Source organism: Chlamydotis macqueenii, chromosome 2 (genome assembly GCF_036417535.1).
Source record: "Chlamydotis macqueenii isolate bChlMac1 chromosome 2, bChlMac1.mat, whole genome shotgun sequence".
NCBI classification, from domain to species: Eukaryota; Metazoa; Chordata; class Aves; order Otidiformes; family Otididae; genus Chlamydotis; species Chlamydotis macqueenii.
The window spans coordinates 71913029-71939445 of NC_141557.1; the positions used below are offsets into that span (position 1 = coordinate 71913029).

The 26417-nt window shown below is 42.2% G+C and overlaps 1 protein-coding gene across 1 annotated transcript; it reads right to left on the reverse strand.

The window, feature by feature from the left end:
- Positions 1–254: 254 nt before the first annotated feature.
- Positions 255–26043, reverse strand: LY86 (lymphocyte antigen 86). The gene is made up of 5 exons (XM_010130855.2): positions 25725–26043; positions 11885–11971; positions 10171–10299; positions 3300–3352; positions 255–1006 (listed from the first exon to the last, which is right to left on the reverse strand). Exons 1-5 carry the CDS (start codon positions 25843–25845, stop codon positions 911–913), a joined length of 486 nt encoding a protein of 161 aa, XP_010129157.1. The 5' UTR covers positions 25846–26043; the 3' UTR covers positions 255–910.
- Positions 26044–26417: the final 374 nt, after the last annotated feature.

Below are 26417 nucleotides of genomic sequence, written 5' to 3' on the forward strand. Positions count from 1 at the left end.
GCTCCTGGAATGAGAGGGTTTGGGGATGTGCTGCACCTGGGAATGTAATCTGTGTTTACTTCTCCTGGGGCTTCATGGTCAAAGCAAGGAACATTTTGTCCTCTACTAACATGAAATGTGTGTCAACATGACTGATAAATTTAAAAAAAAAAAAAGTGCTCATTTAATTTGTTTCCCTCAATCTCTCCCTGCCCCCCACACCCCCACTTTAAGCTTTTGATAGATCCCAGAATTGTGAGGAAAAAATGAGAAAAAAAAATTCATTGTGTATTTATTGAGAAGCAAGAAGAGCACATAGCTTAGGTACAGAATGATTCATAGATCACTTAAGACATTAAAGAACAAAAAATTCCAGGTAGACTCCAGAAGACTTGTGTGATATGAATCCAGTGATGGGATATGGATCACTGGAAAAAAGGCATGTTTATCCTATTTGGTCTTTATTCTGCGGTTATAACAAAAGCTATACTAGTGGAGGCTCCAGTCAGGCCCAAGAGAAGACTGAAAGCGTTGACTGCTGTAACTGTGTAATATGTGGTACATATGAAAGTCACCTTTGCCTGTGTTAGAAATGGATACCTCCAGAACTTACTGAAAAAAAAAAAAAAGTTTAGGTTCTCACTTGTTCTGCCTCGTGCTATTTTCATCCTAAGATGAGAGTGTTGGTATCAAATACTTTCTACTTGCAGCTGTACATATTAGAAGCAAAAAGTGGGCTACAGTGTGGATGTAGAGATAAAATTACCACTAGAGGGTCTAGTGACTTTTTGAAAATAGTGAATTATAAAGAGGAATAGCATCAGAGCCACCATGTGGGGATCATTTCCTTCAGAATCATTGTAGCATGGAAGCAGCTCGCTTGAGTTGAGTAGCTTTAGTAGTCTGTAGCTTTCATGAAATTAGCTTGTTGCTAATAGTAGTCTAAATAATTTTTCACAGTAAAATCAGCGCAAGCAACAATGACGTGATCTTCATTAGTCAGCTTTGCTGAAATAGTGTAATCTCCCTGTATGAGACAAACACAAAGCAAGAGATGAGCCCATCAGTAATACATAACTGCTGCTGTTTCTATGAGGAAGTCCTCTTCCTAGAAACAGAATAACACTTTCCCATCAAGTTCTTCCAAAACATTTCCTGTTCAAATGTTTCAGAACCGGTAAACGATTTGCCCGTATTTGCTGCCAAAATACTCTCATCAGGGATATCAATGCTGACAGCACAAGTTCAAAATTAAAACAGCGCAAGGGGAACAAAATGTTTTGATGCATAAAAATTCCTTTCAAATCTGTGTAACTTCTCATGTTTCTTATGAGTAAGCACAATATGGCCTGTGCTTTTTAGTAACTGAAAGGGGAAGAGGTGCTCAGTTGTCTGGCACTTCTCTTCCTTGGATCTTGTTGTTCAGTGTGTACACTGTTATCAATATGAATTTTTATAAAAGAGCACCTTGGGGGATGTGCGTGTGTAGATGACTCAATCTGTGATGAATTGCTATATAATAAAACAACAGGTAGTTTAATTTCAAGTTGTGTAGTTAAAGCTACTAATAATTCAGGCTTTGGGGAGAACTTGTATCATTGCAGTGCGAAGAATCTCAACCTTAAAGAAGCCATGGCTTCTTTATATTGGTCATCTAGATTGCTGACACTGCAATACTTTATTTTTTTTCTGAAGTGTGGAGGGGAGCAAAACCTGGGGCACAAGAGCTTGGCAGAGGTGTCCTGCTGGCTGTGAACCACAGAGAGCTCTTGCCCTGCTTGGGACTCTGCTGGTTGTGGGGCAGAAGGAGGTGCAGCTAGAATGAGTCAAGCTTCTTGGCATTTGCCTTTTACCATGGGATTTCTAAAGCAATAACTGGCCTGCATCCTCACAGAGAGGTTCAAGCTAAGTGTAACATCCAAATTTAGAGAGAGGCCCAATGGCAACATGCTCATGAGAATACAGCCTTGTTGTAATTGCCGTGCAGACTGTGCAAATGTCCTTCAGGCTGGTCAGAGGAGGCTGCTCTTTGTAATGAGCAGAAGACAATTGCTGCATGGAATAACTCCTTATTGCTGGCATGGAAGGATGGTGTTATTTGCCTGATTGATTAATTGACCAAAAAAAAAGGCTTCCTATTCCCTTTCTCCAAAAGCTTATAGTTTGATTCATGCAACGGAGTTTATAATAATTCATTTCCATTGCTCATTAGTGATTAAATTTTTTTCTCCTACAGAATAATTTTTTTGCTCATGGGTAGAAATTGTTATTAAGAGGATTGCGAACAGTCTTAGAATTTCTGGCTCCAAATTCAGCTAATTTGCCCAGAACTGGAGTTTTATTGGTCTGTGTGAATATTTCTAGGGCTTCCTCTTGGTTTAAAGACCTGTTCCTCATTTTGTCTAGAGCCTTAAGTGTCCTCAGTATGTTAGTAAAGCTGATTCTGGAACAGGATGCTGACTGACATGAGCTTGGCCACTCCAGTGTGAGAGAACAAAAGGCATTGTTCAAAACAGCCTGGTAAGGGTGGGATAACAGTCTGCATAAGTGGGCCCAGCTCCTCATGTGAGAGCCTTAGAAAATGAAGGTTGTGATTGCTGCTGTCACCAAGGGAAGACTGAAACCTCTGAGATGGTAGCTGTTATGGAGGCTCGATCCCGCCAAAAGCCAGCTATCCTTGTCATCACCTCTGCAGGTTTTGGCAAGCCTAGATCTCTGGGACTTAGTCCTTGTTCTGTATCCCTGTTCTGATCCTGTCTTCTCCTTTTCCTGGACCAATCTGGTGCTGAGCAGGCCCCAGACCTCATCTTTGAGGCTGTGACATAGGTTTTATGTTGCTGCTGAAGAACTGAGAGCTCCTACTGTGCTTCTCTCTGTGAGTATATCTAAGCACTGTTTGACTGACCACCTGAATTGTGTGCTTTTGAAGTGGTGACCATGATTCTTTCTTCACCACATTCTCAACCAGATGCCTTTATGATCCAGATCTTTCCTTCTCCCCTTCAATCTAGCCTCTTTGTGTATATGGCTAAAAATCCTTTGTTATTTACTGGTCCAATATCACTTCATGTTGTGTCTGGTTGAGAGACATTGTGGTGCATTCAGCATTTATCTTGCTTTGCAATGTGATTTGTTTGACTTTTAAGAAGGAGACTTAGCTGAGTGTGGAGAAGGCTGTTTAAAAGGAGCATCTGTAATGGATGACCAGGAAATTCAGAGCAGTGCCTAGAATACTGCCTGCTGATGTGATTGCTGGTAGTCCTCTAATCATGTCATCTGGAAAGCCCTTTTACTTGGGAGCACAGCTGTGACCAACTTACCTGTGGGATTTCTTTGATTCCCAGTGTGACTGGTCCCTCATAGTAGAGGTGTTCTGAAAAGCAAAAATGGTGATGGGTGGTTAGACATGCAACACATGAAGGAAATGAGCAGCTGATCATTGATGGTTTTTGTAATAGCATTTCAAAGTGCTCCAGTGACAAGTGTTATGGAACTGCAAAGGGCTCTATACACAGTTTTGCAACAGCCCTGAGAGAAATGTCAGGATGTGCACTGCCTTATGGGGAAGGTACAGCAGAGCCTGAGCTAAAGAAGGATCTGTAGTCCCTGAGGAGAGGGTAGAGGCATTGCTTTGCACTACTGGGTGGGTGTTCCTATGTCAGCATGCAGCTTCCAAATGGAGAAATGAAAGGGGGTGGGGGGGGGGGAACCACGACTGCCAGACACAAGACCTTTAGCATGATCTGTTAAACACCTGCAGCTGCAATAGTTTAACTGTGCTGTTTTGGTAACTTGAAGAAAAACCAATGTGAGCTGAGTGTCTCTGTAGGTGTGAACTTCTGACTGCTTGCTAAACATGACCTTAAAGTAATAAGAACATGTCTATCTCACTGCTGAGGGACTGTTCACCAAGGAGTTACATGATGTGCTAAAGCCATCACAAGTTGTGTTGGTGACTGGAATAGAGCCCAGGAGTTTCACCTTCCAATCCTCATCTCCCTAATCACAAGGCATGCTTGCTCTTTGCTGTTGAAGAAAGGGTAACTTTAGCATTAATGGACAGAATTAGCAAGCTGTTTTGCAGTTCCTCCTACTTTTTCATAGCTTACTGGGCCAAACTGTGTAGACTTGACTGAAAATATAATTTGTAGATGTTTCAGTATTTTTGAATTTCTTGCACAACTTGCCCTCTGCAAGTTGTGGAAAAGTCTAAGAACTGTTTAAGGATTCTCTTTTGTAGGTGTCATAAAATATTCTTTACTTTGACAGTGACAGAGGAGTGTTTCATCGTATTTATATGACTATGTGCTGGCATCTTGATGCTTGTCACTTCTAGAGAGTTGTTTTAGTCCAGTCTCTCTGTGTTGGTTTAAGTCTTTTTTTTTTCTGAACAGTTGGACAAAAGGTTTGCAACATGTTTATGTCATATGGTCCATCTCACCATGCAGAGTAGGTATCTGACTTGGAAAAGAGTCCACAGAAGGTCTTCCCCATGCATGCTATAAAATGTTAGTCAATGCCTTGTAACAAACTTATATGAAAGAATCATGACTATAAGATAAACTAGGAAAAGAGTAGGAGAAACCTGAGACATCACCAATGTCCCACCCCTTTGCATTAATGAGGGGTTTTTTTAAATGTAATGCCCTGGTGATTCTTGGAGGTGAAGATGCAGAACTTCTCAGTGGTGCTCTGAAAACCCTAGTACCAAAACAGAGTAGAATAAGTATGTTTTGGATTGTTACTCTAACTATTTCTCCTCTGTATTCCTGGCTACTTCACCTGGACAGCAAGAAATCTTTTCCTTTTTAAAGAGCAGTCAGCATTGTCACTTGCTTCTGTACGTGAAGCAAGAGCACTGGAGTCTGAAATACACGTCTCTGCTGCAGAAAGCAGTGACTCAAGAATTTTAAAAATACAGTACAGCCCACTTCTCAGTTTGCAACTTACTAGAATCTAAATGGGAGTTAAAGGCACTGCAAACTGCATGACTTGGGTGATGAGTGACTCCCTTGGGACTTGAGCTGTATGTGTGTTGATGTGTGCTAAGCCACGTTGTGAGCTGCCCCCTCAGGGTGGTGGGGACCATGCAATGGTGTAGCTCATGGTTTGTTTGTCCTTTTGTTCAGTAGCAAGCCTTGTTTGACTGTCCCTCCTTCAGTCAACTCTGAGCCTAGAAAATCTTGGATGGCAGCAGAGGAGAGTTGAGAAGAAACTGGTCTGTGAACAATCACCCTACCCCAAAGTTCTTCACAGGGACATGGAAAGTCCTCTTGGAACATGTGGCTTATTAGGGTCTCACATAGGCTGTCGGAAAGTCATCCAGAATCTAAACATACAGATGCAGCATTCAAGCCCTTCAAAGCCTATATTTTAAAATGAATAATTGCTATGGTTTGTGGTAGTGATGCCTTTGCTCAGTAATCAATGGAGTCACTCATAGGCTGTATCATCTCTTAGGAAGCCTAAAACTGTACGTGCTGTATGTTCAGTTTGAGGTCCGTGTTTACTGCTTTATGCTTCAGCACTGCCCTTATTTAGCTCCTTCTAACCAGAGGTCTTGCAGTGGTTCACGGTTATTCATCATATGGAACTGTGGGAGAGAGTCCAGTGAAGGGCCACTGATGTGATTAAGGGACTGGAACATCTCTCCAATGAGGAGAGGCTGAGGGAGCTGGGACTATTCAGCCTAGAGAACAGAAAGATTAGGGGGAAACATCAATATGTTCAAATACCTGAAGGGAGGGTGTAAAGAGGACAGAGCCAGGCTCTTTCCAGTGACAGGATAAGAAACAGTGAGCACAAACTGAAACACGAGGTTTCTCCTGAATATCAGGAAAGAATTTTTTACTCTAAGGGTGACTGAACACTGGCAGAGGTTGTCCAGAGAGGTTGTGGAATCACCATTGTTGAATATATTAAAAAACCCTGCCTAGATGTGGTCCTGGGCAACTTGCTGTAGGTGGCCTTGCTTGGGTAGATGGGAACTGGACTAATTGACCTTTTAAAGGTCCCTCCTAACCTCAGTAGTTCTGTGATTTTATAACCAGGCCTGTAGAAAACTCGTGACCTTCCTTGCTTCAACAATGTGGGGGGTGGGAAAGGACTATGCTGCTTGGTAAATATGTCATGGTAGGAAAGCAAGGACAGCTTTCATTTTCAGCTGTCTGAGACGTGCCAGGAAATTATACGTATCCATGTATCTGAATGCTATCATTCATATTCACTTTGGACCATGGCAACCTCCTTAGTGCCTATGCTGGCTGGATCAGGCTTTCCAGAGCCCATTCAATATTCCTCTTGCATGAGGATTTCTGCTGTAGTTCCAGAAGTGTAAACATCCTTCAAGACTTTAAGGACTGTAGTTTATCACAGTATTCTTCATATACTCATACATTTTTCTCCATATATTCATCAATTTTCTGATTCCTTCATTGAAAAAGGATGAACACATCTGCTGCAGAAAGTGTAACTGTCACAAAGACTGAGCCTACCTCATTGAAAGAATTCTGTGGCCTTTTCAGAGCAAGTCCAAATGTAGGTGCAAAAATGTACGAACATTGGGAAAAGCATAAATCATGAGTGCATTTTTTAAATTAAAAATTCCCTTATGTCTTTAAAGGTCTGCTGGTAAGTTATGGTATTTGTTAAGCATGAAGTCATCAGTGATGTGCTTTCAGTCCACCTTCCATTTGCAGCCCTTTTTCTTGAAGATTTAACTGAAGGTGATTTCTGTAGAGTACCCTGGAAAACATTTCTAATGTAACATTGATTCAAGGTGATTTTATTTCACTGTTTCTGTCAAAAGTAACTTAGTCCTTTTCCTGCCAGTGAGCAGGCCTCTAGTAGCTTCCAGTCTGAAGCAGGGCTTTCAAATGTGTAAGTAAGGACTTCCTGAGTAACTTCAAGTTACTAGTTATCATTTATCGTGAAGATGCCTCTCATCCCTGACAAAACACCTATAATGAAATTCTCACTCCTCTCTCTCAAATCTTCCTTGCACTGAAAATCTTTAAATGTTCTCACACTCTTGTGCTATATAAAGGCCTTGTACATCTGCACCCACCTCGTCCTTTTTCTGTTTTAAATCTTTTTAGAACTTAAATGCTCTATGTTGGAGTTCTTCTAGGACACGATCTTGCACCCATGCAACTGACACACAACTTCTGTGAGTTTTAGGGATGCAGGAATGATCTGAATAACTGCCAGTTATAGATGTATAGCTGAATGAGAAAAATGTATATAAATACATAGCTGAGTGAGAAACAGCCACTCTCTTTACTGGGAAGGAAAAAGTAAGATGAAGGTGCTAAGCAAGACAGCACTGTATATCAGCCCAAAGACCTAGCTTTGTGGTGTGGCTGCTTTCTCGGGAACGTGTACCTAAACTCTCAATGTGATACCCAGCTCTGTAATTTATGCCACGTTCTCTACTTTTCACAAACGCTGTATTAGAAACTTTCTTACTCTAACACCAACAGAAAGAGGCAATAGTGTAATGTCTGAAGCAAGGGAGACTTTCTCTTTGTTTTGGGAGCGTGCACAAGGAATGATGCAAGGGCTCTGATGGTGCCTTTAACAGTTGGGGCTGAAAGAAAACCTGCAGAGGATACAACTGTCTTTTGCCAGGATGTTCTGTTTAAGCCTGCAAGTTGTGGTTGGTACGTTGCTAAATCCTACTCTGGTAGGTCTTTTTCTCTGCTTTTAGTGATTGCATTGGGAAATCTGTTAAGTCTTATGTAACTATATTCTTTGGAGGAAATGGGAAATAACCAGCACTTTCTCCTAAAAAAGAGGAAGAGCTGAATTCATGTTATGCCACAAAGAATTTAGTATATTTAACTATTTTATTGTTATTGTTCTTAAACTGACGACAGCCCATTTACTTGCAACCTTTGAGCTAACAGCTTCACAGAACGGGCATTCAGCTCAAAGAAAAAAGATCTTGGAATCCTATTTAGGAGTTGTAGTAAGCAGTGCCAGATGTGACCTTTGCTTAACATAAATAGTAAATACTATATGATTAAGATGAACATGAAACCTCCAGCTATATTAAGACTCGTAAAGTATTTCCAGTCATAGCAAAACTGTAGCATTATAGGAGAGCAAAGAGAAATAAAACAATTCCAAACATCCAAGACTTTGCCACATCTGACTCTTACAAGTCTGTTTTCCTTGTAACTTCTGCTCTGGTCGTCCACACAACTGAGTGGACCAACAAAGCCTGTAGCAGAACTATGTTTTTATCTCACTTTAGGAGAGGGAAGAACAGGCAAATTTTGGCCTCCTTGTGGAAGACAAGCAAATTCTGTGTGGAACTGTATTTAAACTGAGGTCAAGTCTGGACAGATGTTGGAAATGTTGCCTGTACAACAGGGAAAAAGGGGGTCTGCATGAAAAGCTTCAGTTGAAAGGGCTTATCCACTCCTTTGTACCTTTGCTAGGCCACTCACAGTGTCCTTTCGGTGTAGGCATTAGGTCAGATTTACAGCTGTGCTAATATGGTAATTAATGGCTGTGCTGAATTGCCTCAAATTGGTCTTCAGCTCAATTCTGTGCCCTAAAACGTGGGTTAGAATCAAATGTCAACTAATTAAGAAATACCACACTTTCAGCTTGAACCTTAATCTGAGAAAGTTCACTTTTTCCCCACTGTGACTTAATTACTAAACAAAACCAGCTACTGAACAAGAGTGTGTGTATTAAAAAGTGTGTGGCAGAGGTCCTTGCACTGACTTAAAGATGCTTCTAAATGAAGATATATAGTGTTATTTAAACAACCAACTATGGTTTTATATCATAATGTACTTCAATTAGCAGAAACAATCACCCATCAGTTTAAGATTAAGGGACTTGGAAACCCCAGGAGGTTTTGGCTTTGTGGCTTAATGTGTGAATAACAGTTTGTGCTCAGCTCAGGACTGACTCTACTTTTCCTTAATATGATTTCTAAAGGATGCTATTTAGTACTTAATTAGAATAAGACAATTTTTTAGTCGGTCTGTGGGTGGTTTTTTTTCTCCACTTGTAATTCAATACACAATTTAAGAAATTTCTGAATTATTTTTTTTTTCTTTTTCTATCTTATTATAATTTGTTGCTCATGCAGCATTTCTCTATTATTCTTTGTGATATGTGTATGCTGTGTGAAATGTCTTAGTAATTTTCCAGGGGCTTTCTTAGCAGTGGTGCTGTGCGTGGTCTTTAAACTCATAGCCCTTGCACATTAATTATTGCAGTGTTATCAAGATGGGGGTGCAAGTGAATGGAGAGAAAGCAGAGTTTCTGAAACTAATTGATGCTCTAAGAACTCTGACACTTTCCTGCGGCTCTACCTGTTTATTTTAAAATCAGCCTTAAGAGATGATCATGATGTAAGAGGGATTTCAAAATATCCATTTAAGATACATGGCCATTACAGTCCAGAGGCATGACCATAGCTCTTCTGGACATACCATGACTACTTGTGCACTACCTGGCCTGGGTAGAAGGGACCTTGAGGTGCCCAGGCTCACTTTTGGGACCAAAGATGCCTGCTTTCTCTGGGGGCAGCTAATGTCACTGTGAACCAACTAGTGCAACTCTGCACCAGTTGGCAGTTTGACTGGCATGAACCGAAATAATCTAACTGCCACATAGGCACATGTTGAGCATAAACAAGATGGTATCAATAGTATCTTGGTCTGAATATCCTTATTCAAGCATAATTCCTCTTAAAGTGAATTGAGAATTGGCTTGAAGGACAGGAAGTGTTACTTGCTTAATAGTGAAGAACATGTTCAGAATGGCTTGTTTGTTTGCTCAGCCATTTCTTTTACAGAACTGGCCTTTATTTTTCTCATGCTTCTTCCTCACACGACAACCGTGTGGCTACAAATAGAACTTAACTCTCTACTGTTGAATGGGGTTACGCTACCACAGTTGGTTTTTTTTTTATGGACTTGAAATCCCATGTGCATGCAGTATTCTGTGATTAAAAGAAAAGCAAGCAAACAGGTTAGGGGGAAAAAGCAGACTCTGAAATAAATAAAAAAAAAAGCAGGCTCTGTCCTACTGTGTTTGTCATCCATTAACATGCTGTTGAAGTAAATAGAACATTACAATATATTGGTGCATTCAACAGCACAGCGGGTACATCCTGCTTGGAGTATTCAGTAGCCATCAAACACTTAAGAGTGCCACCTAAATTACCTCCTTTCTTCTTCCCACAGAAAATAAGCTTAGAATGGCCCGGCTCACAAAGCGTCTCTGAGTAGGTCAAGATGGTCTTCCCATTTATGATCAGGTTAATCTTGATGTACAGTTCCTTGATGTTGTGCCCTACACACAAAGCAGAAGGGGAGCTCAGAGAAAGTGCAAGAGTAAACAGGTTTATTACTTTATTTTTAAAAAGATTCAATTTTTTTTCCCCTGCTGTTTAAGCCATTGAATGCTTTATCTTCACTGAGAATTCCCAATACATAGAAATCCATGCTTCCAGAACAGGTCTCTGAGTCCCTTAAAGTATATAACAGGGCACATAATAGCATATGTCTTTATTGTTAAATAAACTGTGCCTGTGACCGTTCTCTGACTCTGAGGCCAACTGGCTTAGTAAATCTTGTATCTATACATCTAAACTTTCTTTCCTGCTGTCCCTAGCAGAGGGACCTTATCCAATGGGCCCCTGGGAGCAGCCTATGGCCTGTACTTGTTGCGTGGGATAAGAGTAGCTGGTCTGAGCCAAACCTGTGCTAGGGACCAGGATAGCAGCTTGGCAGTGCTGGGAGGTTGCCTACTTGTGCCTGGCTTGCTAACATAGGTACAGCCAGTGAGGCTAGGGGATTTAGAGGGAGATCCTGTATTCCAAGTTGTTGGAAAAGTATTTGCAAATGCCTGTAATGTGATTTTTACAGGCTTCTTTAACTTTGCAGTGACCTGAAAATTGATACTTCTAAGGCAAAAGGGCGGCATCCCTCACAGGAGGGGAGACCTTTTACATGCAAGGAAGCATTCCCAAGTGCTAACAGATACTTGGCACGCAAACTTGTTTTCAGCACCAGGAGCATACAGCAGTGCTCTCATATTTATGGTCTGGTAGTAGAGGTTCTAGGTGAGCTTGGGGCCAACAGGGTTGCAAGAAGGTGGCTTTTCTGTGCAAGGGTCACAAAGCAAGCTATGGCTGATACTGACTTGCACACCCAGCCCATTATCTCAAATGCAGTTCTGCTTTTGACCTTTTATTGCTGATCAGTCAAGTGCTGAAGGGTATAATTTCAGCTAGCACAGGTGGTGAGCTGGTGGCATGACTGTTGCCCCAGGCTAGCTCTTCCCCTGCATGACACTCTGCGTGCCCAGGAAGGACACAGAGGTGCCCGCACCTTATAGAATCATAGAATGGTTAGAGTTGGAAGGGACTTTCAAAGGTCATCTAGTCCAACCCCCCTGTGCAAGGAGCAGGGATATCCCCGACTAGGTCAGGTTGCTCAGAGCCTCATCCAACCTGTAGGAGCCCCTTTAGTCTCCTACCTGCAAGGGTCAACCCTGGCTATTTGGCGAGCACTGCTGGTGCTGACACAGGAGTGTGGGTGGTGTAGCTGTCTCATGTAACAGAACACTCCCAAGAAGACTTAGCTGTGAAGACAAGTTCTAGAGCAGCCCCCACCTTGGTTATCCATGTGTATAAGTGAAGGGTAGGAGAGGAATAGGGGCTGAGGGCTGATATGACCTGCTCAGGGTGACATATGTAGTCTGAGTCCAAGCTGATAATGGAACTGACACTTCTGTAGCCCTGCACAGGTTTTGAAATTTATCAGAAATGGAGCCCATTCATATTTAATTGGAGTTTGTCACCCTTACTAACTTAATACCAGCAGTCACACATGAATTGCCTGTTTATGAGGTGAGAAAATAGCAGTTCACTTACTTAGGACTATTGCAGCTCTGATGTTAAAGGTGTGGGTTGCGATATCAGAACAATGGTCAATGCTGAAAGCGAAATCTTGCTGGGCATCTGTTTGGAGACAGAAAGCAGTGGGTAACAAGTATTTTTAATGAGGTACTGACTGTACAGAAGAAAACAATGAAATATAGAAGTGTTATAAAAAAACAGATTACATATTCCTTAAAAATTCTCAAAGATGTGCTCAAAGCTCCCATACCCTGTATTTAATAGCTGCTTCTGTCTTTCCTACCACTTCAGTCTGAAGCACATTCAGAGGATGGCCTATATGTGGCTACAATGTACTGTGTGGGAAAATGAGCCAAGTTCAGGGAAAGCAGGTTCCCCCACAGTGGTGGGTAGTCAATACTCATTCAACAGTGAAGTCTTAGCACAAGTGCTCTTCCCAAGCTCTGCACATCACCATTCCTTCCTTGGCACTGATGAGCAATTGGTTATGATGATGTTTTTTAATTCGTTTGTATCACAAGAAGGCTTGGCAAGGCTACTTGGGAAACTGAATCCTGAAGTGTGATGAAAAGTCCAAAAATGAAAATAAAATTGTGTAACTGAGATCCTGCAGTATTTCATGCTGGGTCCACCATCATGTGATATTTTTAACCCAGGAAATATTCTACGTTTCTTCTTTTCTGGGGGACTTCAGCAGAGCTGGGGTCAAAAGGAGCCCTACAGCTGATGACTGACATGGACGTGGCTCTTACCAGTTCCTACAGTACCCTTTTCTCTGCATCAGGCTCCAAAACTCTTATATAAAACATAATTACTTTGCCCTGACTTCCACCTTTGTTCTTGCTAGCCTCCATGAGACTCCATGCTGTGGATGAAGGCTTGCCAACGTGTCGCACTTTGGTGACAGCTGGCAGCAACAACTGACAGCTCAGCTGCCACAACCAACAGCATGTGCAAGTGTTTTCCAGAGCCATGGCTGGAGGTGAAAGATTTGGCCAGCTTGGAAGCCTTTGAGGCTCAAGATTATATGCTTGCTTTAGGCATAGGATTGTCCCTCACGGGAGTTTTCCAGCCAGTCTGTGTGTCCAGCTTCCTTCTCTGTGGAAGCAGTCATAGGCTCCCTGGTTTACACAGAACTAGTGGTGACAAAATATATACTTGGGAATTGAATACTGTTTCTAAGTTGTTGTTGCTTGAGGTAATCTTCTCATTGAATTGCAAATAACGGGTTGGGAGAACTTTCCTTTACTGTGGTGAAACTTGAGCCACTAGTGTCCTCTGTGAGGCTGAGCTAGCATGTCCATAGTCTGACCCTATTTTTGCAGCAGTGCTCCACAGCTGTAGCAGCTGTCAAGGAGCAAGCCTTGATGACCCAAGGCTGATTACTTAGAGGGGAGCATGAAATGAATTAAAGTGCTGGGAGGAGCTGGGGGCTCTACAAGCACACAGATTGTCAGTATGGCCCAAAAGGAACTCCCAAGTCCTCAGTTCTGGTAAATTAAAATAACTGTTTAAAGGAAGGAAATAAATCACTGGTATTTCCCACAGCTCTGTGTTCCAGTGCTAGATTTTGTCCTCCACACCACCAAAGCAGTCTCTGCAGTTGCATGATCTGCTTGGGACAAAAAGTTAGTCTCTGGAGTTGTTTATCTGCTCAAGCGTGACAAGAGTCAGAGGATTGTCTTTCCTACCTTTCCATATCCCTGTCAGTTCTCAGTTTGTTATTACAACTTCTGAAGCTCTTGCAATCGGGTAGGAAAGCAGTTTTCTGCTCCAGCTGGAAAGCACGTCCAACTTCTCCTTTCTCCAGGACCGTTATGGCTGCTTCCCCTCTGGTCTCTACCACCTCCCAGGGCTTGGTTTCCGCTTTCCTCCGGACTTCTGCAAGAGCTCCTCTGGTTTCTGTTTTGTGTGTGGTGTGATGATAAGGTTCAGGAAGCAGCTGCTCAGATTCAGAGCAACTTGGGCATTGATGCCTACAAACAGTGCTGTTGTCAAATGACTAAAATTGTTGACTCTGTAATTTCCAAAGGGAGCTATGGTCAAAAATGGCACTGCAACATGTACAATGCTCTTCTCTTTCCGAAGAGACTAGGCTATGCTTTAGTCAACAATGAATAACGGTATTAGGGCTAGAAGTTGAATTTTTAGTTCAAAATTTCTCATCAGTAACTGTTTGGATGGAAAGGGAATGTTCATGAAACCAAGGTTCTCTGGAAAGCATGGGCTTCTTACAGTGAACCTGACCTCAGGGCTGTTTTAGTTTAGATGTCTCATACTTGTTTAGTTTTTTCTATGGGTTGAGCCCTTTTGCCAGATGACATATTTCATGGTGCATTGTAGCCATGAGTTGCACTACTGTACGGCTAGTGATGCAGCATAGGGGCTCTGGTGTATCCAGAGAAATGTTATCTGGTCCCCAGAAAGGAAGAGAGCATGGAAGCACTCACATGAGGAATTCCAGCAAAATTTGTGAATTGGAGCACTTGGATTTTGTGTTGTTACTCTGTTGCTGAGAAATGTAAACTTTTCCACTGGTAAAAGAAACCCCAATTAATTTTCTGACCATCTCCCTGAGGAAATTCAGGCTATGACTTTGCAATCCAACATCTCAGACATTGTGGTGTATGTGGGGGCCTCCTGCTGAAATCAATTGAAAGGATGGCTGTGTTGCTAAAGCTATGGTGCCAAGGAGTCTGGATTCCAAACCATCTTGGCAGAAAGGTTGCTGCTATAGGGAAATTAAAGAAAATAATGGGTCTTAACCATTTGATAAGTGAAGATGTCTGTAAATTCAGCTATACACTATGATCTAAGGCAGTGTGCCATACTCCTGCTCTTTAGATGTTGAGGAGTCCCTCACGTGGCAAATGCAGCTCGAGGCAATTGCCTTTTTCGTGTTTCATCTCAGATGCACAACTGTGAGTCACTGTGTGTCTCTTATGGAGGTTTAATACTTATTCTTCCTTGTTTGCCTCAATCTAAAGTGAGTTGGTTAGACTGAAAAAAATACATGTTATGTCTTTCACATGTGCAGAGCAATAACATTTACCGTTAAATCTCTAAAATACGTGGGGCTGCCCTTCAGCCTTCCACTTCCCTGCAACATTTCATGGTGCACAGTACTGTATGTTCCCAGACTTCCCTCCACCCACTCCCTTCAATCTGCTCCCTCTTCCATAATTAAAGCTAGAAACTCTTCAACTGGTTGCAGAGTTTTGCTTTTCTAGTTCAGCTTTGATATATTACCGACACTTAAAACGTTGCTGGAAATTTTGCAAATGCATTGAGGTTTATCAGTGAAAATCTGCTTACTGGGGGGAAAAAAGGGCATTTTTTGTGTCTCTGTGTGAGAAGGGCTTGGGCTGCAACATATTTGGAGCTAGCATTAAGGTGCCTGGGAGCAGGATTTTGACTGAAGTTTCTCTCTAGACAGTTCTAAATCTTTCAGAGAACTGCTCTGAGAAAGAGGCAAGTCTTCGGCTTTTGTAAACAATCAATGCGCTGTAAGATCTTAGACTTGTTATTTGAACTTGATCCTGTGGCTAATACTGAGCTCTCAACTGTCTCTAGCACTGAATATACAGCTCTCGCTGAAGATTGGCTTCTATAGTACAATCTTGCTTTGTGAGAGGTAAATTTGAGATGTACCTGGCATCTTGCTGCTGATGACATCTTATGTGGCATAGCCCCAGCTGACCCCATGCATCTCACCTCCCATTTCACCCTTACCCAAGTACCCTACGGGAGTTTTATTGCTGTATTGGCTTGGTACGTGTTTTTCCTTGCGTATGGCCTGTAGTGACACCACAGTGCAAGATTTCGGCCTGGCTTACTATTGTGAGGTGCTCACAGTGATGAATTGTGATGAATTTAACTGGGTTTTTCTAGAAGACTGAGCAGATATGCATAGTACAGCCTGGAAGCTCAGATGAGTTCCTCACCTTTTCTTCGTAGTTTCTTTTTCTGTTCTTGTTCTTGGCACAAGGTTCACAGGTAAATTGACTTGGATGCATTTATAGTGGTGTTTCTGTGTGACCCTCCTGGCTGCAAGCCTTGTACCTTTGGTGGAGATTATTACCACAGTAACAAGGTCGACAGATGGGAACGCACTTTCATGCCTCAGTCACTGCAGTTGTGGGGCCACCAGCTCATGTTCCTTGCTGAACACGGGTGTGCACCCAGCCGCAAGGCTGTGAGCTGAGGCTGCCCTTACACCCCATGTCTCTGTTCAGCCTCCTGTGCTCTGGGAAGTGACCTCCAGCAGGAAAATGAAGCGAACAGCTGGGAATGATAATGTGCTAACCTGCTATGGCTATGTCCCTCAGCCTGAGCTGCTAGATGACTAACGGGGCATCACAGCAACTGCATGGCCAGACGGGAAGCACCTGTTATAGGAATTTTGCTGGGGTGGTGTGCAATGGCCTCTGAATGTTATTCCCCCCCCTGCCCCATGAGTAGGTTCTCATCTGAACCTACTCTAAAATCACATTGTTTCCATATAAGCATGAAAATCACCGGTACAAGTGAATAGGAGCAGCAAGCAGGCAAGCTTTGCTTGTAAGAGTCCACATCTGTAAGTCTTGCAGTGGTGAGAAGACTCTCCAAATTGATAAGCTTTGGATGCTTCAAAATAACGTTTTAGGAGCAGATAGGCCACCACTGAATGGAAGTGCATAGCTGCACTTGGTGAGGGTCATACAAGGACAGACTGGTGCTAGAGGAGCTGGGAATTAGCACAAGGAAGAAACATATTTAGTAATTACCCAACACTCCTCACCTTCAAAGCTCTTAATAAAATTAAATCATTAGTCCTTACAACATTCAAGGTGATGAAAGGAGAGGGAAAGAATGAGGAACTGTTTGGGATCTCAGACTTTATGTATTCACTCAACATTTTCCCTTTAATCTCTATTTAAATGAATTAACCTGAATGCTCAAGGTTATATTTGACACTGGAATCAACTTATAAGGTACTGAGGAGGAAGCATCAGCTGACTTAGCAGCTCTTGAGTTGTGCATCTGGATTTCTTTGAGAACCTTCAGTTTAATGAGCTTCTCTTTGGGTCTGCCTTCCCTGCATGCCACTGCTGTGTCCAAACATGGCTGGGAGAAGCAGAGGGACCCTCTACTCAGAGGGAAGCAGAACAAGTTGTGAGACTCATGATGGCTGTGGCTAGTTTGTTAATCGTGAGGATGCTTCATCCCAAGACGTTCACCTCAGACATGACCAGCTCTGGACATTTGCCTAGTTCAGACAGCCACTCTGACCTCCTTTGCAGAAGTCGTGGCATGTTTTATCTCCTGCACTTTTCTGACTTGCTTAGGCAACACGAAGGTGAAGGAATAGGGAATATTACAGTTCCTGTATCCTTAACGTCCTGCGGGTACAGACTGTGGGAATTCCCCTCTGCAAAAAGTGCTATCAACCTGTGGTCTCTGAGGTCTACTTAAACCTGAAGTTCTGGGAGATGGCTGGTGGAGTGGATAACTGCTTCCTAAAACCTGTGTGGCTGCAGAGGGAAGCCTGAAGATTTGATCTCAGTATAATCTATGAACTAAACAAAACCCCAGAACACTACCAAAAGAAACTTAAAATATGGTTAAAAAAAGTGTTTATGCAATATTTAATTAATTTCCACTCCTCTCAAGAATACTGAACACTGGTAATGCAAAGAGCGGTTATATACAGTTTGGTTAGATGAAGGCACAGACATTACTGGCCTGTGTTTGTGGCCCTAGTTTTGGAGCAAGGTGATTCCAGTGTGTTACAAAATTATTTTAAATAAAGGATGAGGACTTTGTCTCTTACTATTTCAAACAAAACTTACTGAGTGTAACTGATGTCCAAATGTGCAAGTATTCAGAAACAGTAGCTCAGAAGGCTGGGAGCTTCTCCAAAGGTGCTGCTGAGGCACTGACTGCAACAGTAGCAGCATTTGGGGTGTGAGGAACAGATACAGGATGGAGGGCTCAGCCCATGAGCAAAGGGCTTGAAGTGTGGTAGATGGAGAAGACAGGAAGAGGTTTGCTTGGTACCAAGCTGAGGTCACACAGCTGCCACCTGTGGCCATCGGGCTGCTGGTGGCCTGGGCGAAGAGCTGTGTGGTGTGATGAGCTGGAGGGAAGCCCCTGTAAGCTGGAGGGCTGTGTTTGGGGATGAGAGTCTCACCAGCACATAAAGCAGCTTTGCCAAAGACTTTGCCAGGTCTCAAGGGGAGGCCTGGTGTCAGAAAGTTCAGGGAGACTTTCCTTCCTTTTGTCCGTGGTGATACTTGTAAAGTGGAGTTTCTGTGCCTGTGTGGTATGACAAAACTTTTTCTAAGCCTGTTTGAGAAGACAAAACTGAAAGATGCCAGCTTTGAGAGATAGCATATACAGATCTGCATTTGTATTTGATAATCCTGATTTGTCCTAGTTAGCTTGAGAGAGAGAGGGATGCAGGGCAGGCTTCAGCTACAGCAGTGTAAAAAGGAAATACTGCATTAATTTGGGCCCAGCAGGGAATGTATTAGAGAAAGAAAGTCTTTGTTCTTCTGTTCTGTTGGTAGGAAAACACCATGCACTGCATGAGTAAGATGCATACAGTAACTGCCTGTATTCCTAATCAGATCTGTCTTTTCTCTCTTCATGTGTTTATTTTATCATTCTTTTAGTACTGCTCTACTTGAGACAGATCTCTGGACATCAGTGCTTGCCGGTATGACTGCGGATTCACAGCAGACTTGTGTCAGAAATAGAACCAAACATTACTAGAAACTGCCCTGCTGTTAGACACATGCCATGCTCTGGAATAGCAGGCTTTACTGCTGGTTATACAAAACAGTAATCAGCAGCATATAAATGGGCTAAATGTTCCCATTTTCCCAGGATGGGTTGAAATCCACCGCAGGAGCGTGGCAGTAAGCTATAATTGGAACGGCGTGCTCCTTCTGCTGAGGAAACTAGCTGAGTTCCCGCATGCCTGATCGCCACTGGATCATTTGATAGGAGCCATCCATCTTCAGGTGAAGAGGAAACTGGTGCATGGAATTAACTTGTGGTAGTTTTCAAGATCCTAGCTTTTGGCAACTGGAAGCTCTCCTGAGTCTAAAGGCAGCATCTGGGACAGATCAAGGGTTTGGGATTCAGCACGTGGTGGTTCTGTACAGAATATTTAGGTATGTTGTCCCTGATGACCACTGTTCTTGCCTAGTTTTAGGCTGCCATTAGCCTCCTTGAAGTTGGTGCAGTGGCACACAGTAATGTTGAAGTCCTTTTTTTTTTTGTTTCATTTTTCTGAGGTGTTATTTTTTCTTAGATTATTCTGGATAATCTGCTGATGGATGTTAAATGGCTGCAAGAACCTGGTCTCTTGCCTCTATTTTCTTTGGTAAACTGTAAGCATTGTAGGGTCCAGAGCTATTTTGAGTCCTTGGTGACAGCTCTAGATGAGATGGTGTGGCAGTGTCAAGAAAGCCTAGCAATGCTTCATATGCTTACACAGAAAGCTTTACACTGGAGCGCTTATGAGCCACTGTGGTTTGATCCTGCTCCTGACTTGATGCAGTGAATGTGCCTTCTGATAATTTCTACTTTATGTAATACAGGAAGCTAGTCTGACATTTTCATCAAACTGTTAACAAAGCTGTGACTCACCTGTTCAGTATATTAGACTGCTCCCTCCACAGAGACTCGAATTTAGCGTGTGGTAGCAAAGGACAGTTCTGCCTTGCCCACAGTACTTCTTGACTGTAATGCAATGTACAGTTTTCTAGATATGGCTCTCCTATTTAGTTCCAAAGGGGAGAACACCTTTTCCTATGGCTCGTCTTGCGGGCTGTTACTTTTTCTTCTTGCAATTCCTTGGTGACTCAGCGGCTACCGCAGCTGAAGATATGGCAAAAGTCAATAGGTGGAAAATGTGTCTCCTAGTTTAGACTTAGCAGCTGGAGATAAGAGGGGTTATCACACATAAACAACTCTTTTGTAGTCCATGATAAAGGACCTTCATGAAGAATGGACACTGAGGAAACCTCTGAGAACTAAATTAGATGAGAAAATGTAAAGCGTGGTGGGAAAAGTTCAGCTGAGGTTAATTCTCTCCACTACTAGTCTCAGTGAAAGCATTAATGTTGATTCTGCTAAATGGTTCAAGGTCTGGATGCTGAACATAATCTTTTAGCCAGAGTGCCTTGGACGTATGAAATTGTCTCCTGCTCCTCCTTAGCATTTACATTTTAAAACTTACTAAATACTCTCCTCTCTCTGCAAGAAGAGGTAAAATTAAATGAGAACCACCTTAAGAGGTCACATAGGAGAAGAAAATTTTAGTCCTCTCTAAGAGGAGAGTGAAACAGATAAGGTAGTTTTAATTCATGGAGGGACTAAAAGTTTGAAAGAAGATTTGCATGCGCAGTTGTATCTATGCTACCTTAATACAGATGATAGCTTCTGTTTGTCAGGATCTGGTGCCAGAAATATGCATGTCAACATCTGGCCTTCCCCCTGGAATAAGTAAGCTATACCAGATGAGTAGAGCAGCAAGGTTATGACTCTAACACGGCTTGGACAGAGCAAACAAAATGTTTTCAAGTTAAATTCTGAAGTTCTTTGATTGTTTGCCCATTAGTGATCTATGCAACAAAAGATCAGAGGGGAGTTGGTGTCATGTGGCTTTAAATAATTTAGAAGCAGAAGCAATTGCTGGAGACTGCTTGAGGGAAATAAATAAATAAGTCCAAGAGAAGCATCTGGCTCAATCTATCTGCCAAAAAAAACCCCAAAGAATAATGGAAAAAGAACCTTCTTTTACTAAGTATCTAGAAGAACGTTTGCCCTGAAGATGCATGAGGTGAGAATTTTTGCAGACTTTTATTTGCCAGCTGAAGCTATTGGATTACTTACATCCTTTAGTTAAAGGATGTTTGTGACCAGGGAGGAAAAAGGACTAGTAACATTGGTTTACATAGAAAACAGTGATGTACTGTAAAATTAGTGTTACAATGACGACAATTCAGCAGGTTTGTTTACAAGCTGGTATTGCTGATTGAGCAGGGATGGATGTTACAGGTCTATTTCTAAAAAGGGAAAAAGAGGATTTTAAGATAAATAGTAGATTCGATTTCTCGGTATGTAGGAGAAAGGATATGATGGGCTAAGCATATGAAGAGGACCCAGTAAGACTGAAACTATTCAGTACAGACAGACAAATAATCAGAAAATTGCAATCTAACCAGTCTAACAGTCTTCACTTTTTTCCTGGTTTTTTTTTTTTAAGCACTGAAAAGTTCCATCAAACAGAGTTCAAGAGGAGGGTGTTTATACTCTGCTATCTGAACAGAGCAGGTTCTACATCAGAATAACCTTGTTGGCTTCAAGCGTCAATTTTAAGAGATCCAAGTCTGAGCGCACAAGTTTAGAGAAAAGCCATTTCTTTACAGAGTTTATCTATCTGTAAAGGCAATCCAGGGCAAGCTTGTACTGAAGTGGGCAGTGCTGCTCTCTCCTACTGCACCAATGCAGAGCAGGAAAAAGCTTTATAGAAATGACCCTTCTTGAAGTGTGACATAGAGCTATACAAGCAGTCATAGAGCTTGATGGATGTAAGTTCAGTCTGACTTTGCTCTATTTAGGAAGAGGCACTGGCATGTAAAAATAATTCCCTAGGTGATCATAGGACCCTGCTTCTCTGTCTAGCAAAAAATATTATTTAAAGCAAATGGCTACCCATATTCATAAATATGTTTTATTATTTTAAAATCTGCAGATGTGCAGTTATAAATTTTATAAAGAAGGGTGCAACTAGTTTCATATTTAGGTTCTGGAGGTTGAAATGAGTACTGATTGCTCTTCCTGAAACTTCAGCTAGTGGCTATTTAACCTTGCTTTAGATGAAAAAAGAAAAAACAAAGAAAGTCAAACATGAATTGAGAAATGTGTTTGTCTGTGATAGTAAAAAAATCCCATGTGGTCTGAACAGTGTTTTATAAAGCCTAGGGAATATCTCTCAAGATGTCATCTTCAAATACTGCTACTTTGACTCTCTTGAAGATCTCCATGAAATTCCCTGTTATTTACTCCTGTACACAGAAAACGAAGTCCTTAATGGCTGATGCTCTCCAAACCTTTTCTAAAAACCTTCTTCCTTACCTTTTCTGCACTGTTAAGAAGTCTGCAGTTTCGGGCAGCTCAAGTCCTAATCTAAGTGTAGACCTCTATTAATCAGCAAGCATACTTGTCTGGTTTTGATGGTCAAAACAAAACCAGGCATTCTGAAACACTGATTTGTTGACCTAGGCCCAACTACATTCTAAAAGCAAGCTGTAGAAATAGTTGGAAAATGGTTTTCATGTGTCTGCAACAGCAATCACCTGCTTTACCCTATGAAGGAGGGCCCCATTTGAATGCTACACTTTAAGATTGTTTTAATGGCTAATTAAGACAGTTGGGCTTACATGAATGGTCTGGAAGCAGGTGCTGGTAGACGTGTAGACGTGTTTAAGAGGTGTATTTTGTAGTCTCTCACTGCATTGCACTTCGCATTTGGAGGTGGGTGACTGACACTCAGATAGTGCTGGAATCTACTTGGGGCATTTCACTCCCATTGCCTTCCCACCTTTCCCTTCCCAGACAATTTCCTTTTAAAATGTAGCTGGAAAGATCAAAAGCACTATTACTGTAAAAATTGCTGTGAAATTAAAAGGGATAGGAATCAGCCATTTGTGTAGCAAGTTCTTTTCATGTCTCTGCATAGACTTGCCAATTACGGTTCTCTTTTCTCAGTCAGAGATGTTAACCTGCGCTGCTTTTATCTCAAGATCCCTGCCCAGGTTTCTGAAGTGATTTGTGGTCATTTGAGATCTTCCTTCTTTTTTCGTCACTTGTTCCTAGGAGGAAGAGTGGCACTGATAGGAAATGTCTTGCTATTTATAGACTGTCTCGGTGTTATGTCTCCTGTGGTTATATAGAGGAGGCAGCATACTGTCTATTTACTTTACTTTTAGACCACCCATGTGTGTCTCAGCCTGCCTTTCTCACTGTGGAATTGCTGCTGAGAGTTTTTGCCTGATTTCTTTTAAATGACTTTTTTTTTTTTTTGTGAGTACATGATATTGATCAATGGGTTCTTGTCCAGCCCTTTCTTTTGATGCACCCCTGGGGGTCCTGGTTACTTAGTCTGATGTGGCTGGGTGGGAATGGGGATCATTTTAAAGGATCCAGACAACAGACTGAGGCCTTGATGCATGCCTGTATCGTATGCATTATATAGGGGCAGGATGCAGCTAGAGCAAGAGCCTGTGGCAAGGAGTTGGGATGTGGTCCTGGGTACAGGAGACTGCTACACTTTCTCCACCTGTCTTCAGTTATCCACCTAAGCTTCTCTGCTACATTTGTCACAGTTATATTAGCTCATGCTTTTGCCTTTAGTAAGATTTTTTTTTTACTGCATTATAGGAGACTATCTGAAACTGCAAAGTAAAAATGAACACTTAGCTCCTTTTTAAATGCTCAGACTGAACTCTATTAATTTGCTGATAGAGGGCATTCAGCTCCAGAAATGAAGTTGTGAGGTAGTTAGCTAAAACTCTCTCAACTTAAATTTTACTTGACTCAACCTTGATTCCCTGATAATATTCTAGAGTTTATAACAACAACAGAGGTGAAATCATGGCCCTCTTGAAGCCAACAGGGAATCCTTTACCCAAGATTTCATGCTAGACACCTCACTGTGGCCACTCTATCCCCAAAATGTGTCACTCTGGCATCTTCAGTGGAGCAGGAAATAGCATGTTGATTTTTCAGACTGGAGGGACATGTGGGGCAGTCTTCTCGTGAAACAGCTAAAGAGTATGGGCAGTTGCCTAGCATTGACTGTGCTCGCTGACATTACAAAGCTTTCATGAAAAGGTTTGTTGAGAAAGGGCCTTGTCAAACCTAGGCACTTGCATAGCTGTTGCCTCCTGGGTGAGAACAATTGACAGGACATAGCTAAAGAACAAAGCTATATTCTGCCTGCCTAGCTGTGTTTTACAGTGAAATGCAGTGGGGACAAAGCTTCCCCTCTCCTGAAAGGGTGACTGGCACCTTTGGCACCATTGTGAGCTTGCTGGTGGGCTCAGTAAGAGCAGTGGCTTCTCTGAAGGGAACGTAGACTAGTGTACTCAGATTTATCATTCCCACCTGTAGATTTTTTGAGTTGAGCCCAAAACACCTTATATTTTTCTACTTTATGCAAGCTACCAGGCTACGAGGTGGGTCAGCAGAGATGCAGATGGTACATCCTGGTCTGATGCTACGGGTGTGGTAGCCTCTGGAAAAAGGCAGGGCAGAACATTGTTACAGCAGCTGTGAGTGTTGCCGCAACTGAATCTGCCAGAGCTGTAAGGGAGCAAGGAACTGGGCTTCAAACAAGGAATCTCATTAATTCTTGTGTTTTTCTATGTCTGTGTAATCTTCCCACCTCCCATAGCTGTGCCCAGGAGAACAGAAAACCACTCTGTGTTGGAGCATGACCTGTATGATCTCTCTTGTGCTTCAAAAGCTGTGAATTCCTCCTGAATGAATGTACCTCTTAGGTTTCTGTGCGTGGCAAACCAAAATAAGTGACACGTAAGCTCCAAACAAATGCATTTTGTTAGCTAGGCCAGTGATGTGCATAGTAAGAAGCAATGCCTGACTGACACGTGCCCAGCAGACGAATTTCGTCATCGTTTGAACTGGCTCAAACTGTAGCCTGTGCCTGTGTGTCAAGGTATCTCATGCTAACTGAGACCTGTTGAGGAAACAGAATTGACTTACACAATAAATTCTTACTAAAATAAAGGTAATACCAAAGCTTATGTTCAATATTTAATTAAATATTTTCCTAATGCGGTATAGCCATTCGTAATATGTGAAGCCTGACTTTAGTTTCCCGGGAGCAGGCCAGTAAAGAATAGCATTGCAAATATTTATTTACTTCTCTTGTCCCTTACTGGCTTTATTTTAATGGGTGTGCAAAACAGCATGAAAGCTACAGGGGAGAAAATGCCCCCCTGGGAAACCCTTTGTATCAGGATGAATTGGAAAAACAAACTCTAGGGTGCTCATTTGCCATGAATCGCTTTTCACATCACGTGTGGAAAATGAATGAGGCATCTGTGAATCTAATTCCCTTTGTCTCAGTTGTAAAGCAAAGCAGCACAATAGGAGAGGCACAAGGCCAGCAAAGCAAGAGGTGGAAAGCAGGCGCACGATTCGGTGAATTCATTTTCAGTCATTCCAGGGCCGCTTGCTCCTTTTCTTCTCTACAGATTTAAAGAACAAACAAAACCCCGTAGACCCTGGGAAATGCCTCTATTAAGTGCTGCTGCTGAAGTCTCGCTAAGCACGGTGGCAACGGCAGAGAACACGAATCCCTCCCACTGTCACGCTGAGTCCCTTGTCACTCCAAGTGGGAGGACAAAAATCAGATTGCCACAGCCTTGGTGCACGTTAGGAAACAGCAGATGAGTGCGTTGAAGAGTCTGTGTTGTCCCAGGGGTAAAAAATATAATAATCTAGGGTCTTTTTTTTTTTTTAAACCTAACTTCAAGGTAAAAATCCTAGTCATCTCCATCATGCTGAACCGGATTTTTGACAACTGCTTATCATTCTGAATTAGATTACATTATTTCCTCTTTATTATCTTCTATATAAATACCATTAGATTTGTGTATCTGTGTTAACCAAACCAGCTATATTTAAAAGACTGAAAATATTCTAGCTGTGAAACCCAGTGCTGGCTTGAGAGTATAACCCTTCCATTCATTACCTGGCTTATAAGCCTCTCTCACTGCATAAGAACAACTTTGTTGCCCAGCTATAAGGAAAATGGAAATATTAAAAATCTCACCACAGCTTTTGTAATATATTTCCAAGTTGTCCTCTTTGCAGACTGTGTGCGTAGGCCATTCTGTGCTGGCATTGATGTAAAGCAGGACTAAGATGAGAACAAGAACATTTGATGTCTTCATGGTGGTGGTGGTGGTAGTTTTGCAGGATTACTTCTCTGCCTCTCGCTAACCCTCTGTGGAGGGAGGTGTTCCTTCCTTTCTCCAAGGGAGACAGGAGTTACTACATTCGTGCCTCTAGAAGGGTTAAGTGAGCCAATGCAGCCTTAGCTTACCACAATGTGGTATAAACAAGAGGCTAATCAGAATTGGAGGGTGCTATTTCCGTGTGCTTGGACTTCTGCTTTCTGCCTCATGCTAGTTTAAACTAATGACAAATGAGCTAATCACACCTCCTCACTGTGCGGCGTAGCCCTGCCTCAGTGCCTGCTGGAACAATGCAGCAAACTGTTTAGTTTTCCCTCTAGCTGCCAGTTTCTTCACTTGAAGTCAAAGCATTTGGGTTAAGACTTCAGACAGGCTTATTTAGCACTTCTGGCTGCAGAACACTGCAATCCAAATCACCCCATCTTAATTGCACAAAGTCAGACCAAATTTTGCAATGCGGACAGTTTGGTTTCTATGTTCTTAGTAACAAATCTGTCTGCTAGAGGGAAAGGAGGTGTTTTTGATAAAGCTGACACCAAATAAGCAAG